This window comes from Palaemon carinicauda, chromosome 22 (assembly GCF_036898095.1).
Source record: "Palaemon carinicauda isolate YSFRI2023 chromosome 22, ASM3689809v2, whole genome shotgun sequence".
Classification (NCBI taxonomy): Eukaryota; Metazoa; Arthropoda; class Malacostraca; order Decapoda; family Palaemonidae; genus Palaemon; species Palaemon carinicauda.
In genome coordinates, this window is record NC_090746.1 from 119449652 (window position 1) to 119467175 (window position 17524).

The 17524-nt window shown below is 42.6% G+C and overlaps 1 protein-coding gene across 1 annotated transcript; it reads right to left on the bottom strand.

Moving 5' to 3' along the window:
• Positions 1-16233: 16233 nt before the first annotated feature.
• Positions 16234-17312, bottom strand: LOC137616255 (uncharacterized). The gene has a single exon (XM_068345875.1). It carries the CDS (start codon positions 17117-17119, stop codon positions 16397-16399), a length of 723 nt encoding a protein of 240 aa, XP_068201976.1. The 5' UTR covers positions 17120-17312; the 3' UTR covers positions 16234-16396.
• Between the last annotated feature and the right edge of the window lie 212 nt (positions 17313-17524).

Consider the following 17524-nt stretch of genomic DNA (forward strand, 5'->3'; position numbering starts at 1 on the left):
TAAATTGATATCAATTAATTGACGAAAAAATTGATCGTGTGTAGGGGCCTTTAGGAACGGACCAAATTATTGATGTTAGACATTAAAACTAAATGTAAAAAAGACAGGAACACAGCAGTTCTTCTAATTTGTAATTATGTGTATAGCATATGAATAAGCCGTATGCAGGCAGAAGCTTACTGAAAATGATACTCTTGGTTTACTTAGAGGAAGATTAAATTATGTGAGATGGTTAGCGTCAATTTTGTATAAAGGACAAATTGAAGAAATTTCTTACAAAGGAATTCCTGTGTTCAACTATTTAATTAGCAAAATGTAAATATTGTATTTTGTTATTTTAAATAAAAGTTGAGAAAAAAAATATTTAAATCTATAATTAGTTGACGGTGAGCAATGGAATTCAAGTATTGATATTTATACGGCATTTTAGTACAACATACGCTCCCCAAAATTGGGATTTTCAATTCGTGAATTAATATCAATACCATCAGCATGGGTAAATAATAATAAACAACGTTCAAAAGGTAGCACAAAGCGCAAATAAATGGATGCAAATTGTATATTTTTATTCTCAATTTTTTTTTTTTTTTTTTTTTTTTTTTTTTTTTTCCCGACAATACATGGTACCAGGGATATCCATGAGGGTTCAACACAAACGATTACAATATTCAACCCCCAGTTGATTACCATTCCTTTGAAATGTGAACGTTGATGTGAGAGAGAGAGAGAGAGAGAGAGAGAGAGAGAGAGAGAGAGAGAGAGAGAGAGAGAGAGAGATAGAGTTTATATATCAAATATCTGTTTTGATGTTGTTGATGTTTTTAAGATATCTTATTTTAATTTTCATTAATTTTTATATCGTAAATTTATTTCCTTTTTTCCCTTACTCACTGGGCTATTTTTCCCTGTTGGAGCCTATGGCTTATAGCATCTTGCTTTTCCAACTACGGTTGTAGCTTAGCTAATAATAATAATAATAATAATAATAGTAATAATAATAATAATAATAATAATAATAATAATAATAATAATAATAATAATAATAATAATAATAATAATAATAATAATAGTTAATAAGGCACTCAATACTTAAGCTAATGATATTTTATAAACAATTTTTTTTAACAATTCGTAATATAACCTCCAATTCTTTTATGTATAGTAATATATACCTATGTTGAAACGGTTTGCTTTTCTCATATGGCAAATCAAGAATGATTAATTGACAATTATAATTGACAAATAATTTTTTCCCTCTTTTGTAAATCGAAAATGCGTAAATAATTATAAAAGTAAAGTATACTATGAATCCAATATCTTTAAAAATTACATAATTCATCCTTATCATTTTTTAACCTTTTAGTAAATAAAAGATAATAAAAAAAGATATTTTACTTAAAAAGTACAGCCTTTAGGCTTAACTATTATTTTTTTAGCTCATAGTAAATAACTGATAAAATAAATTTATACTTAGCAAGTACCTGAACTATATCATGCAGGTACTTATGGCTGAACAAGAATTTTCTTTCTTTATATAGTTAAACAATAGTAAAAAATGTTACAGATCAGTAGCCACAACTAGGATGTTACTATTTTTTTCAGATTTCAAAAACACCTAGTGTATTATTTCACATGTGAGAATATAGATATCTTGGTTACTGTAGCAAACTAAAAGTTTTTTTTTTTTTTTTTTTTTTTTTTTTTTTTTTTTTTTTTTTTTTTTTGATAAAGAATAGTTGCACGATCCTTCATTTAAAGTAGAAGAGGTACACTGTACTTTTTTTCTCCATAATTCTGAAATAGTTAAAAAAAAAAAGGTATGGGTAATTTACTTCTTTCAAAAACAATTTATATGAATCTATTGTATAAGCCATTTAATTGGAGCAAATTCACTTAGCAAAAGTTGTCTCATTTAATGTAACATAAGAGAAATTGTAAAATTAACTCACAAAAAGGACTCAGCAAAACATGAAACTACTCTAAAGGATGAAAAAGTGGTACTCCTGTTCACAAACATTTGTATAAACATAAATTATTTATGAAGAAAAATATTGGACGCAAAGCCTCATTTTCATTGAAGAATCCTTTGCGGAAATCAAAGATACAAAAACTCTCGATATCTTGAGATATCACACAAAAAAGGTTCAGCAATGATTAGCAAATTCGGGAATTAATTAAATGAATTAAAGTAAATAGTGAATTCGATATCCATAACTTTGTTACTTTTAATTCGTGGTCCTTTCTTTGTTGCTTCCTTCAGTCTCTTTAAAAAGTTTAATGGTTTAAAGACCACTCATGAATGACAGAGGCAAAGACAGTGACATTGCCCTATCAAGGACGACAATGGCGTAGAAACTGACCATATATATATATATATATATATATATATATATATATATATATATATATATATATATATATATATATATATATATATATATATATATATATATATATATATATATATATATATATATATATATATATATATATATATATATATATATATATATATATATATACATATATATATATACATGTGTATATATGTATAAGTGTGTGAGTGTGTATATATATATATATATATATATATATATATATATATATTTTTGGGCTCAAGCCATGTCGTCCTGATGGAAGTTCCTATAGGGTAGCTTCCTAGGGTATATTACAACTACGGCGATATTCCCAGAGAATTCACCTTAAGGTACCAGAATTCTAACTCCTGGAGCGAGTATCCCTCGTGAAAGGGATATCGCGACATATCAGAGGACGTATTCTAGACACGTCACATGGCAATCTACTACCTAAATAGAGATTCGTCTCGTAGGAGGGAGATTGACGAGATACGAATTCGGGAAGAAAAAAGGGGGGAGCCGCTCCCAAGGCCTCCCAATCCCCCGATTCGTATGCGTGCCTGGCGCCAATCCTGGCGCCATCTGTATTCCTTTTTGCGTAGCTTAACAACTCGGTGTTTTTTCCTGTTTTTCTCGCAAATCTTGGATTTATTCAACTTTTCATGGCTTCTCCGTCTTCGTTGGCCTCGGATAAGTTGAGTATAGTGTCTGTTATGTATAAATGTAGGCTCTTGGTAAAATTTTGAGTGATTAATAGGATTAATCTTTGATACAAGAGCCGTAGCCTACCAGAGGTGTCCTGGACACTGTCACTCGCTAGGTATAAATTAGTTAGTCAGAGTGACATTCCTGGTTGTTTTGCTTAATAAATTTTAGCTATTTAGCTTTACATAGGATTTCCTTTCGTGCTTAGTATTATTTGGCGAAGTATTCGCCATTCTGGCCTACGCTAGGCCATGTAGCCTAGTCGTTTGGTCCTAGTACTTAATGCATGATTTTGGTTTTTCCGAGTGTAATTAAAAGTTTATTAAAGCTTTAGGCTATTTTTTATACATTTTAGACTGTGTGGAATATTTCCAAGATTGTATACGTGAGAGTTTCGGTGAATTAGGTAATCGATTCTCTTGGTGCCTAGGTTAATTGCTTATGGAGCCTTAGTATACTTTATTATTCTCCCCGGTTGCTTTCTTTTCTTCGGAGAAGGTATGCAATCCCTTTCCCTCTGTTTAAGCCTTGGGCTTATCCCTAAGTGGTTTTTTCCGAATTTATTTTCGATAAAACTATACTAGGGTGTTACTGTACCTTCCTGTTCCAGCAGAGTCTGGTTCAAAGAGGGACAGAACAACAGAGTTTTTTAGTCTGAGTCCGTGTTGTCTGGCTTGGGGCAGAGTTCCCCTCGCTGACCTAACACTTATAAAGGGAGCTTAGCTCCCTTAGGTCACTATCGAAGGTTTCTGTAGTATGATTCCTCCTTTTGTGATCGACCAGACTAAGTCCTGTTGCTGTTCTTGGGGAGGATAAAATCTTCCCTTGGGAATAGCAACGCCTTCCTTGCTTTGGTGCTTTGGGAAGCTGGCAAGTATTGCTGGCCCTTTCCCTTAGATCTCCCTTAGGCTAAGACAGAGTTCTTGGCTGCGGGTGATCTGTCACTAAAGCAAGGTTGGCAGGACCCTTTTGTCCCTTCCCCCTCTATCTCCGTAATGGCCTTGCCATTACTGTACTGTACCTTGCCGGCCGGCAGAGCTGGCTGGCAGGGGTATTACTGTACTGTACGTCATTCTACTTCTGGACCTAGTATAGGTTGGGATATGGAATTGACTAAGGCCATTGCCGGCCGGCTGAGATGCTGGCCGGCAAGGGTCTTATGTTTTCGAGTGCTGCCCGGACCTCTCTTGGTCCCTCATCCATGCCTGCCGACAGAGCCGGACGGCATTGGTCAAGGAAGCCTGAATTAAGTTTCTCCCCTTCCTTATATGCACTCTTTCGGTTGCCGGGCTTTGGGGGTCGTGTACACTCTTATCCCGGCATCCATTCTTTTTTCTTCTAGTGCTGTACCTGTCCCGGCAGCCGGCCTATGAGGCCGGCTGCCGGCCTATGAGGCCGGCAGCCGGGCAGGGGTAGTCTTCTGGTTCTTTTGCTGCCGGCTGGCATCGGTCTTGTACCTTTGCCGGCCGGCTTATGTCAGTCCTTGTCTGCCGGTCACCAAGAGTGTGGCCGGCAGCTGGGTACTACCTTGTGTAGTTGCTGGCCGGCAATCATTGCCGGCCAACACTGGCTGTTGCTGGCCGGCAGCTGCTGCCGCCGGCACAGGCATTTGAACCAGAGGGCTGCCGCCCTATAGCTGTTAAGTAGTATACTTTAAAGCTAATTGTGGTGTGTGCCGGCCGGCAAAGGCAGGCCGGCACACATCCTCCTATACTGTACTAGTATTCTTCTGTATAGCATATACAGTAAGAAGAAAACTATAGTAAAAGTTTAGGTACAGCACTGTATCTTCTAACACTATTGTGTTTTCTTACACAGCCCTTTGCTGTTGCCCTCAGACAGGAAGCAGAGTTCTTCCCCGTCTATTATCCAGGATTTTAAAATCATTGCCTAGGTGTGAGCTCCACCTGTTTCCTATGGAAACCTTGCATTGGTTACTCTAGTAGAGATAAACCAATTTTTTTATTTTATTATCTGGAAGGCTGCAACAATGGGTTGTGAGGGAAACACAAGTGTGTGTCTTTCATTTATGAATTGTTATGCTATACTATGCATATCCAGTGATACATAGTTCACTTGATACTCATGGAAATTTCTTCTCTTTACAGAAGGACACTCCGAAGTGGGGAAGTGCTTTCTGCAATGTCAGCAGCAAGAACCTCTGCGGACATGAGTTTTGTAGGAGACACGCAGCATACGCTGTCTCCAAGGATGATCTCCGGTATTGGGACCCTCAGGTATGTACTGTGTGCACTAACCTGATTAATGAGACATTTAAATAGCTAGGAAGAAGCTTCGTACCTGGGTAAGGGGCTTCCAAAAGTACACTTCTGGCCCTTATCTTCCAAGTGAGAAGATGAGGGCGTATCTTTTCCCTAAGGCATCAGCTGAGGCAGTGATTCCCCAGCCTCAAGAGGAGATCCCCTATGTTCAGATCCAGGTGGATGCTGAAGTCGCGGTCGCGATGCAAGACATCTAGCTAAATGACAGGATATCTGATGTGGACGGGTGTCAGGAGGAAGACCTCCTTGCAGAAGCCCAGGATGAAGTTCAAGTCCCTCTACATCGGCCGGTCTCCCAGTAGAGCTGGGACAGGCCCTCTCTTCTATTGTTGGAATGATCCAACAAATGCAGAAGGAGAATCAGGAGAAGGCGGCTGCAATGGAACTGCGAATGCAGTGCCTTGCAGAATCACATGGGCCCCAGAAAAGCTCAATGTGAAAGACCTTCCTTTGTGCTCGGATGCTAACCCATGGAGGTATGCTGAGCACATGTCGATGACGACTGGAAAGATCGTCATCTCGGATATGCTGGGCTCAGTTCCCCCGGAGGGTGGAATTCTGGCCCAGCAAGGCACCATATCCGGACTGTTATGTCCGGCTGTGGAAGGAACCAGCTTCAAAGGAGGAGGCAGAGCCGAAGGAGGTCATAGTGATGACCATGCTAAGGCTCAAGCTCTACTTTCATCTTCGATGAAAGAGAGGGGCTTCTCTAACTCAAAGGTAGCTGCATTGAATAGGAAGCTCCCTTCCTTTGTGTCCTCGCCTACTAGAGCCTTCCCCCTTTTTACAGAAAGGGTTTCTGGCTGTACTAAAAGCAATCGAGGCCGGCAAGTCTTGCCCCTCCCTAGAGGAGTGTAAACCCTTGTCGCTGGCCCTGCCTATGGACCACAAAGATTGGAAGGACGTCCATCTTACGTTCTAAGTGGAAAGTTGGAGGCTGATATTGCCGGACGTCAGTTCGGCAAGGACCCCCCTAAGCTGTCTGACTTTCTTTTGCGAGTGAGCTCGATACAAAAGAAAGACTGACTGCCTCAATGTCTCTTCAGACTACTCTCGAGACGATGGCAAGTGACCCCAAGGTCCATGAAATGTTCATGGTAGTGGCCAAGCCTCATCTGGCCACAGTGACGAAGGACCTTTATGGCTTCGTCAAGGCAAGGAGAGCTGGTAGGGAGTTCGTGTTTACCTCGGCTACAGTGAGGCACGAGCTAAAGAAACTAATCTCCTCCAACATTTGGGGAAAAGACCTTTTTCCCTACCGACTTGGTCAAAGAAGTTTTTGATAAAGCCACCTTGGAGAATAGAAACCTTCTCCAGAAGTGGGACCTGGCTATCAAAAGAAAGTCTTCCCCGGATGAGGGTCCTCAACCAAAGAGGAAGACTATGAGGACTAGGCTACCGTCTCGGCCAGCCAAGCCTCTTAGACAGCAACAGCAACTGCAATTGCCATTGCCCCCAGTGCCCCAGATCGTGGCACAAACCCCGACCACCTTTCAGTGGGTACCCCAGGCCGTGTCGACACAGTCCACGGCATTCACCCCAGCGTTCGAAGGGCAGTCTACTTCCTTCCGAGCAAAGCCTAGAGGAGCAGCCAGAGGCTCGTCTAGACGCCCCTCAAGGGGAAGGGGATTTTGGGGTGGTCGTGGTCAGGAAGGCAAGACCTCAGGACAGCAGTCCAAGTGAGGTGATACCGGTAGGAGGGAGACTTCTGAAATTTCGGGATCGGTGGACCTTCGATCCCTGGGCCCACAGCCTACTCAAGAATGGAATGGGCGGGAGCTGGTACAGCACTCCACCCCCGTACCTTCGGTTTTTTCCAACACTCCACCCCCGTTATGGAGGAGTACGTTCAAGAACGGTTGGAGAAAAAGGGTGAAGCCCATCAATTTCTAAGGGAGGCTGTTTTGTGTTCCCAAGAAAGACTCGGAAAAGCTCAGAGTCATTCTGGACTTGTCGCCACTTAACAAGTTCATAGTGAATTACAAATTCAAAATGCTAACACTGCAACACATAAGGACCTTACTGCCCAAGAGGGCATATTCCGTCTCTATAGACTTGTCAGATGCCTACTGGCACATTCCAATTAGCCATCGACTCTCCCCCTACCTAGGGTTCAGGCTACAGCGAAGACTACACGCCTTCGGAGCCATGCCATTCGGGCTAAACATAGCCCCAAGGATTTTTACGAAGCTTGCGAGCGTAGCTCTCAAACAATTTCGCCTAAAGGGAATTCAGGTAGTAGCCTACCTGGACGACTGGTTGGTGTGGGCAGCATCCGAGACAGAATGCTTGCAAGCTTCCAGTCAGTGATCCAGTTCCTAGAGTACCTAGGCTTCAAGATGAACAGAAAAAGTCTCGACTTTCTCCATCTCAAAAGTTCCAGTGGCTAAGATCCACTGGGACCTTTTGTCACACCGTTTCTCCACCCCAGCGAAGAAAAGGAAGGAGATAGCGGGTTCTGTCAAGAGACTTCAAGATTCCGAAAGGATATCAAGACACGAGCAGGAGAGAGTACTGCGCTCTCTCCAGTTTGCTTCGGTGACAGACCCAGTGCTAGAGCACAGCTAAAGGATGCAATCGGAGTTTGGAAAAGTTATGCATCAAACGCGTGAAGAGATCTGAGAAGACCAGCCGCTTCGGCTAAGTACTCTTCTCAGGCCTTGGTCCCAAGCCAGACATCTAAAGATGTCAGGTTCTTCTTCAGCCACCTCCCCCGTCGGTGACGATTCACTCAGACGCCTCAAAGGAGGGATGGGGAGGTCACTCTCATCGGAAAAAAGTCCAGGGGACTTGGTCCAGGCTATTCAAGACCTTTCTCATAAAACTTTCTAGAAGCTAGGGCAGTGCTCCTTACCTTAAAGAAAGTCTCCCCGTGTCATTCGTTCCACAGAAAGTGGTAATAGACAGCGAGGTAGTTGTAAGATACTTGAATCGACAAGGATCGAGGTCACCACCTCTCAACCAGGTGATGTTGGCCGTCTTCCGATTGGCGGAAAAGAAGAAGTGGTACCTGTCGGCAGTTCACCTTCAAGGAGTCCGCAATGTGACAGCGGACGCTCTATCCAGGTTCACACCGATAGAGTCGGAATGGTCCTTAGACGCAGGATCATTCTCCTTCATTCTGAATCAGTCCCAGAACTGCAGATAGACCTCTTTGCGACGAAAGACAACAAGAAGTTGCCCCTGTACGTGCCCCGTACGAGGACCCCTTAGCGGAAGCAGTGGACGCGATGTCCCTCGACTGGAACAGATGGTCCAAGATTTATCTGTTCCCTCCTCACAACCTTCTGTTGAGGGTCCTCAACAAACTGAGATCCTTCAAAGGGTAGCGGCAATAGTGGCCCACAAGTGGCCGAACAGCGTGTGGTTCCTCCTGGCATTGGAACTGTAGCTGAAGTTTGTACCACTACCAGATCCAGTTCTGACCCAGCGAGTCCAGAAGTCAACTGTCTGCGCTTCATTACAGAAAACCCGGACCCTGCAGGTCATGTTTTTCTCTCCCTAGCGGTGAGAAAGCGTTTCGGGATTTCGAAAGCCAGTATAGACTTCCTTGAGGAATATAAATGCAAATCTACTAGAAGGCAATATGAGTCATCTTGGAGAAAATGGGTGGCCTTTTGTCAAGGCGAAGATTCCGCAGGAGATCTTGACAGACTTCTGCTTATCTTTTTTCCCCACCTCCATGGTCAAGGGTTGGCAGCGAACACGATTTCAGCGTGTAAGTCTGCTTTGACAAGACCCATTCTATATGCCTTCCAGGTCGACCTAGGTAACGAGATCTTTAATAAAGTCCCGAAAGCCTGTGCTAGGCTCAGACCTTCAGCACCTCCAAAGCCCATTTCATGGTCTTTAGACAAGTTCTTCATTTCGCTTCTCTGTTGAGCAATGAAGAATGTGCGTTAAAGGATTTGACACAAAAAGTTATTTTCCTAATTTGCACTCGCGTCCGGGGCCAGGGTTAGTGAAATTGTAGCCTCTCGAGAGAGGCAGGTCGTGTTCAGTTCCTGGATGGGGAAGAACTGAACCTGTTTCCGGATCCTACGTTTCTCGCCAAGAATGAGTTACCCACCAACAGGTGGGGTCCCTGGAGAATCTGCCCTCTGAAAGAAGATGCATCTCTATGTCCAGTAGAATGCCTAAAGGTCTATCTTCATAGAACTTCAGACTTCAAGGGTGGTCAACTATTCAGGGGAGAAACATCAGGCTCAAATTTATCTCTGAATCAACTCAGAGCAAAAATCACATATTTTATTCGCAGAGCGGATCCTGACAATACACCCGCAGGTCACGATCCGAGGAAAGTTGCCTCATTCTTAAATTTCTTTAATTGCATGGATTTTGAACATCTCCGTTCATACACTGGCTGGAAGTCTTCCAGAGTGTTCTTTCGCCACTATGCGAAGCAAGTAGAGGAACTAAAAGAGATCTGTGGTAGCAGTGGGTCGCGGTGTTAACCCTACTGTTTAACTCTGCGAGGAACAGTGGTCTTAATTGGGACGATTAATTCCAGGGTGAGTGTGTAGTTACATACTGTACTACAAACTAAGTGAGGGCACTGTGTTGCCCATCCAGACTGTTCCACTTCCGAAGGTGAACCTAGCATAAGTGCAGACATGTGTGCCGAGCGTTTCTAACGCTAATGTCATTGATTTGTAATACAGGCTTTTATGACTTTGATACCTCGGTATCTTAAAAGTGGCATCTAATGTTTTTCTTTCAGACAAACAAGCCCTGTTTACTATCATACTTATGCTTAAAGTTTTGGGTTATCCTCTTCTTATATATATATGTATAATTGTGGTTAATCTGTCTGTTTATTGTCTGTCAATAAGCTTGTTCTTGAGAACCTTGCGTCTCCTTCACCTGTGTCAATTTATTGGTATAATTGAGCATTCATTCTATGTACCTTATCTGGGATAATTCTAATAGAATTGTTCCTTTATGCAAGCTATGTTGCATTGGTTTTCCTCCTATGCGGATATAAAACCTTTGGCCAATACAAGTATTGTGCGGAAAACTGGTCGATATTTCATATTGACGCAGTGGTCCTTTACAAACTATGCTTTACTTAATATAGGGCGAGACCACTATATTAGCTTGCCTGATATTCATACATAGATATATGTACTCTTCGAGACTTTCCAGAGTCTAGTAGGACTCTTCCCTGTAGGGGGCAGGAAGCTCTAACATAGTTTATAGTTAGTTGAAAAGATGTATAACGGTAACATCTTAGGTCTCTAGGTCTAGTCGACCGGGAATAAATATCTCCGGGGAGTACGGCACGTTCTGAGAATCCACAGATACAGTAATGCTCTGGTACACTTCCATCAGGACGACATGGCTTGAGCCCAAAAAACGGATTTTGAGCGAAGCGAAAAATCTATTTTTGGGTGAGATAGCCATGTCGTCCTGATGGACCCGCCCTTGCCTTTCTAAGAAAGGGCTGTAGGACCCCTCCCTACATACAGTATCTGTAGCACCTCGTGTACGCTACAAGGAATACAGATGGCGCCAGGATTGGCGCCAGGCACGCATACGAATCGGGGGATTGGGAGGCCTTGGGAGCGGCTCCCCCCTTTTTTCTTCCCGAATTCGTATCTCGTCAATCTCCCTCCTACGAGACGAATCTCTATTTAGGTAGTAGATTGCCATGTGACGTGTCTAGAATACGTCCTCTGATATGTCGCGATATCCCTTTCACGAGGGATACTCGCTCCAGGAGTTAGAATTCTGGTACCTTAAGGTGAATTCTCTGGGAATATCGCCGTAGTTGTAATATACCCTAGGAAGCTACCCTATAGGAACTTCCATCAGGACAACATGGCTATCTCACCCAAAAATAGATTTTTCGCTTCGCTCAAAATCCGTTATATATATATATATATATATATATATATATATATATATATATATATATATATATATATATATATATATATATATATATATATATATGTGTGTGTGTGTGTGTGTGTGTGTGTGTGTGTGTGAGTGTGTGTATATATATATATATATATATATATATATATATATATATATATATATATATATATATATATATATATATATATATATATATATATATATAAAATCAGCGCCCAGCCCCGTTTCTACCCAAACTAGGACCAAGGAATGCCAGGCCATGGCTGCTCATGACAACTCAGCAGATAGACCGATATTCTCCTTTCAAACCCCCATCCTTACCTCACAATGATGGTGAGGTTGCAGCAACGAAAGAAACTAACAAGTTTAAGCGGGACTCGAATCCCAGTCTGGCGTTCACCACTCAGGGACGTTACACATTAACCCCAGCTCTATAAGAGCTTATCTATGACTAGAACTTTATTAAAATGTAAAATTCAATCGAGTATTGTAATTATTCAATTTCCACCAAGATAGAACCTTCATACGCCTCCCCATTACAACTCTGTACGTCGCTGTCCTTCCATCTCAATACGGACCAAAGGAATACATCTGCATATTACATAGGAGTCCTGTTCCAGAACGCCCATCCCAAGTAATAGGATTAAAAGAACAACAGAATCAAATTCCAGTCCTTAGCAAACAAAATTTCCTGCCACTCACCAACGTTCATCCCTGGCCTCAGTTACTCCCAAACCGTCGTATTTGATCACATTCTTCTTCTTTCCAGGAGACAGAACATTATATCAAAATTCCACTTAGTATTTTGGAAAAGGAAATATTGAGAAAAAAAGAAGGGGCGATAAAAAAAAAAAAAAAAAAAAAAAAAAAAAAAAAAAAAAAAAAAAAAAAAAAAAAAAACATGCAGCAGGTGGGGTCGAGATGGAAATGGATTTGGAGTTTTCAGTTTTTTTTTTTTTTTTTTTTTTCTATCTCGAGAGTCTGACAAATACGACTGGAAATATTCGCTTCGTTTCCATCCTGCATATTGATAGGAATGATCTCAAATGTGATATTCAGAATGACTCGTTAGGGACAAAACATTAGAGCAGAGGGCCTTGTGTGTGTGAGAGAGAGAGATTTTTTTTTTGTTTTAATCAATTTATTGCGCCCATTGGCGTCAGACATTTGAGTACATGGTAATACAGTAATATTGTTTACATCTACATTGTAATTCAGTTATACCTAAAGAATAAAAAAAAATTATATACAGACATTTAAGTACATATTTAAACAGTATTGTTTATATCTATAGCATATAATGAAGGCTATACAAAGGAATACAAAATAAAGTATAGACAGATATTTAGTACATATCAAAAATAATATTGCTCATTTCTATATATTTATGGTTATGCAAATGAATTCATATGGAATACAAATTAAATTTAGTTTGATTTCTTAGGTAGGTTGTACCTATCTTTGATTAACATTACAAAACAGCTGATTATTCAATATCCACCAAAGTGAGGATGGCGCATGAGGATCTCATCGAGCAAATCATTATCTGTCAATAACTTTTTACATGTATCAACTACTGTGAGTCTTTGGGGTAATATGTCACTAACAAGAGGACATTCCAGGCAATAGTGTTCCAGGGTGTTGGCGTTGGGTGCGTCACATAACCTACAGGAGGAGAAGTGAGGAACTCCATCTTGCTCAGCCACCTGCCAAACTGGTCGCCAACCCAGCCGAAGACGCGCACAAATCACGTTATTTTGACGAACCATGAGTCCACTGCGGCGATATTTATGTTGGTGAGGAAAGAAGTGATCATAATGCTGTATTGATATACTGGTGGCTCTCTCGGCATTACTACGATGATGGGTAGGTGAGCGAGCAGCTTGGCGCACCATTTTTCTGCAGCACAGGAGAGATGGACTGGGAGCATCAACATCTGGAGGATCCAGTTGACAGGCAGCCTTTGCGAGATGGTCAACGGTGTTGTTAGCCAGAAGACCCACGTGAGAGGGAATCCATAGGAAGTGCACTACCAGTGAGCTCATGTTGGCCATGTCTAGTTGCCTATGTATTTGTGTAACCAGGGGCTGGTATGCTGGCTTATGCGAAGAAAGGGCTTGGAGTGCTGGTTGCGAGTCCCAGATGATCAAGCCGTTATTTCTGGTACGTGTGATTAAAATAACTGCATCTAGAAGTCCATGTAGTTCACAATACGTGGAGCTTGATGACTTTGGGAGGCGACGGCCTGTCCAGCCCTCTGGCGGGGGTTCCAAAGTGGGGGAGAAAACAGCACATCCAGCACTGCCATCCTGCTGTAGGGAGCCGTCTGTGTAGAGGTGATGGGCTACATTGAGGGACGAGGATAGTTTGTCGATGGTCTCCAATGCACGTTGTTGTTGAAGTTGAGGCAAGTCAGTCTTAGAGACTGGAGTGTAAGAGATTTCTGGCACAGGAGTCTGCCAGGGTGCAAGGCCATGATCCACATTCTCTGCCACGATGTTGATGTCAAGCCCCCGAATGCTTGAACAGACAGTACTAACTAGTGTACGTCCCCCCTGGCGTAGTTGTGGACGAGGTGCATCTAGATCGAGAGAAGTTCTGATGATGTTTGAATAGTGAGGAGACAGGTGAGGGTTATACAGGCATTTGATACTGAAGTAGGTGACATTGGAGTATATTCTCTCAACGAGTGGAGGGAGACGGAGTTCGTGTTGCATGTTTACAATTCTAGTGGATGCTGGACAACCTAGAATGAGTCTCATTGCTTGGTTCTGGAATTTTTCAAGCGGCTGTAGAGTTGATCTAGAGAGTTGACATAGTGCAGGGGAAAGATAATCTATCACTGAGCGTAAGAAAGCAATATATATGGTTCTGGCAACTGGGATAGATACTCCTGCAGAATAATTAGTAAGCCACTTGAGAGGAGTCAGGCGTCGCTGTAACCGGGCCAGCAGATCTTGAACAATGGGATGTACTCTCTGTCTCGCTGGAATGGATGGTGTAATTCGCACTGGCGCTCCCAAGTAAATATATTGTGTGCATAAAGGTACAACATTGTTCCCCACAGTAAATTCTGGTAGATTCCTTGCTGGCCTTGGGGAGAAGATTCTACTTTTTCCTGGGGAGATGATAAGACCACAGGAGGATGCTGATTCGTAGAAGGAAGAAAGGAAGCGTTGCAAGTGATCCGGAGAGGTTGAATGAATGCAAATATCGTCTGCGTAGCAAGTGATGGTTGCGTTATCAGTATCAGGAAGTAAGGAAAGAAGGCGATGTAGGAGGATATTAAATAAAAATGGACTAAGTACTCCCCCTTGTGGAGTACCAAGTTCAAGTTCCTTTGCAGTACTCAATGCTCCCTTAAACAGCACACGAGAGACTCTATTTCGAAGATATTCACGTATCCACCTCAAAAGTTTTCCCTTGATTCCAAAATCAATAAGCTGGTCTAAAATAATGTCTCTATTTGCGACGTCAAATGCACTTTTCAAATCAATGAAGGCTACAACACTGGTTGGGGAGAGACGAGTGTAGAGCTCCATGAGACAATGATGTGTTCCTCTTTGGGGTAGGAAGCCGTATATTCTAGACGAAAGCTTATCTTGCAGCCGGAACATAAGACGTGAGAGGAGAATACGTTCAAATACTTTGCAGAAACAGGAGGTGAGGGAGATAGGACGAAATTTGTCAGTGCTAGGCTTGGGAACGGGTACAATTGTACTATGAGTCCATGCTAGGGGCACATATCCCAAGCAGAGGCAGAGGTTGTAGAGCCGGAGGAGAGGGTTGCCAGGTATTTTTATGAGTGTGCAAAGGACTGCATAGGTGATGCCATCATCACCAGGAGCTGACTTCTTAGTCCTTGCTAAGGCACGTCGTAGCTCTTCCTTAGTTATGGGTACATCATCCTCTTCATCACTGCTCAGTAAGGCGGAACTGAGACGTAAGGCACGATGGTTTTTTTGTGAAGAGAGAGAGTCTTGTATATGAGCTGGAAGGTTGATGGTTCGTGACTGTGCTGACCACTCATCAATAAGGTCCTGTGCATACTGAGCAGGGCTGTGGTGGAGGACACTTGGGGGTTTCTTCTTCACAATCCTGTTGATGAGGTGCCACATGGAACCAATGCTTGTTTGATGGTTGATGCTGTCTGTTAATTTGTGCCAGGAATCTGTTTGTACACATTGCTGTAGAGCAACTAGATCATCTCTCGATAGTTGATACTGGTGCAGAGTCTCAGGATTTGGTTGTCTCATAAAGGCAAGGCCATCATCCATCGCCTTCTTTTCTGCCTGAGAAATTCGATTATCCAGTGTCATAGCACTAACACGATGCCTGATATGAGGCTTTCTGATATATTGTGTGTGGAAAGCATGTGTGGTACTAACAAGTAAGGAGTAAAGTTTCTCCGGACAGTGGAGGTCAAATGTAGGTCGAAGGTTAGTCATATATGAAATGTACGTAGGCTGGTACTTAGGCGGAATTGTGATGCAAGTGCGATTGTGTATTGGAGTAGGTGTAGCGGGAAGGGAATATTGGATGCTAAGACCAATGTGATCAGAGAAGAGCGTAGGAACCATTACACAATTGACTCGGGAAGGTACGAGTCCACAGGTCAAGATGTGATCCAAAGTACCACCTCGTGCATGCGTAGAACCACCAGTGTCCCAACGGGTCAGTTGATTTCGACGAATATATCCTAGAAGTAGGTTCCCGTTGCGGTTCACAGTGCCAGCAAGATCTCCCAAGTCTGGATGACGAGCATTAAAATCTCCCATGTAAACCATACCACGAAGGGTTGGGGCTGGAAGCTTGGCTGTATTTATCCTACCTGGTGCTGCATATACATTGCACAGTCGTATGGTGCCTCCGCCAACAGTAATCTCAAATAATTGGAATGTTGTATCTTCATCCTCAGAGTTTGGGAGAAGTCTATGCTGAATTGAAGTGCGTATATAGGTGATGAGACCATGTCTTACTATATGGACGTAGGACACATAGCCAGTGAGCGAGGGAGCTTTTTCCCTTGGCTGAGCATTACCAACAAAAGCTTCCTGAATTAGAATAACATCTGGGTGGTGACTATGTACAATTCCCTTAAGTGCAGAAAGTTTTGCCCAGTTTGTAATACCACAGGCATTCCACGAGATGATATTAAGCTTCACTTGGTTATCGAACATGTCCCTTGGAAGAACGGCGACTAGATGAAGAGGCAGTGGTGACACGGGTATGCATTGGTGGTGTATCCCGTGGCAAAGGTCCTGTATGGGGATTAGTAACACTCTCAAGATGTGTAGCAAGTGAGTCAAGTTTCTCAGTTAGTGTAGTAACTGATGTGATAACAACCTGCTGAGCTTCAACAAGAGATTGTAGTGTGTTATCATTAGTAGCAAATTTAGAAGTTAGATTGTCAAAGGAGGTTACGAGACTGTCAATGCGAGTATCCATGCTCTCTAAACGAGATTCAATGGCTTCAAAACGTGATGTAAGGGAGTCACATCGAGACTTGAGGACATCTACAGCATTACGAAGTGTAGTCACTTGTGAGGAGGCAGTAACAGTGGGTTTGATTGATGGCACTGGAAGCTGTTGTGCAATAAGCTGGTTCGATGCAGAGCCTGAACGCCTGGTACAGCCATGCCACACATTGACTCCAGGCTCATTACATCTCGGGCATTTCCAATGCGAGGAGTCCGGTGTAGGTAGAGGTAATGGGGTTGATGTTGATGCTGAAGAACTGTCAACCACTGTGGGTGGTACAGGGGGCCGATGAGGGCAGGTCCGACTGTCATGCTCAGCAGCACAAAATGCACACTTTTCAGGGGCAGCACAGTATCGTGAGATGTGACCGATACCCCAGCATTTGAAACACCATGGCTTTTCGTCTGGCATTCTGCGTAATTCACATGATGGTAGACAAGGGAGGAAGGAGAAGTTAACAAAAGGCGGGGGTGGATCTGGGTGGCTCCAAGTAATGACAATACGATTGATGGACTTCCCATCCTGTAGGAAACGACGTACAGTGTGCACCCCTGTCAGTTCCTTAGCTAATGAAGGGTCTACATCCACAGGATATCGAGTGATGAGATATGTAGGGAACTTACGGGGTCTGTCTACAGTATCCTGAACATCTAACACAAGTGACAGAACCTCACCACCCTTGACCCTATTTATGATATCCAGGCGATGCCTCGAAATGTATACAAATCGAGAAGTGACCGCAGACATTTTAACTTCAGCCAATTCCCGATCGAGGCTGAACATCTTGGTAACCTCTGATAGCCAGCGAAGCTTCAC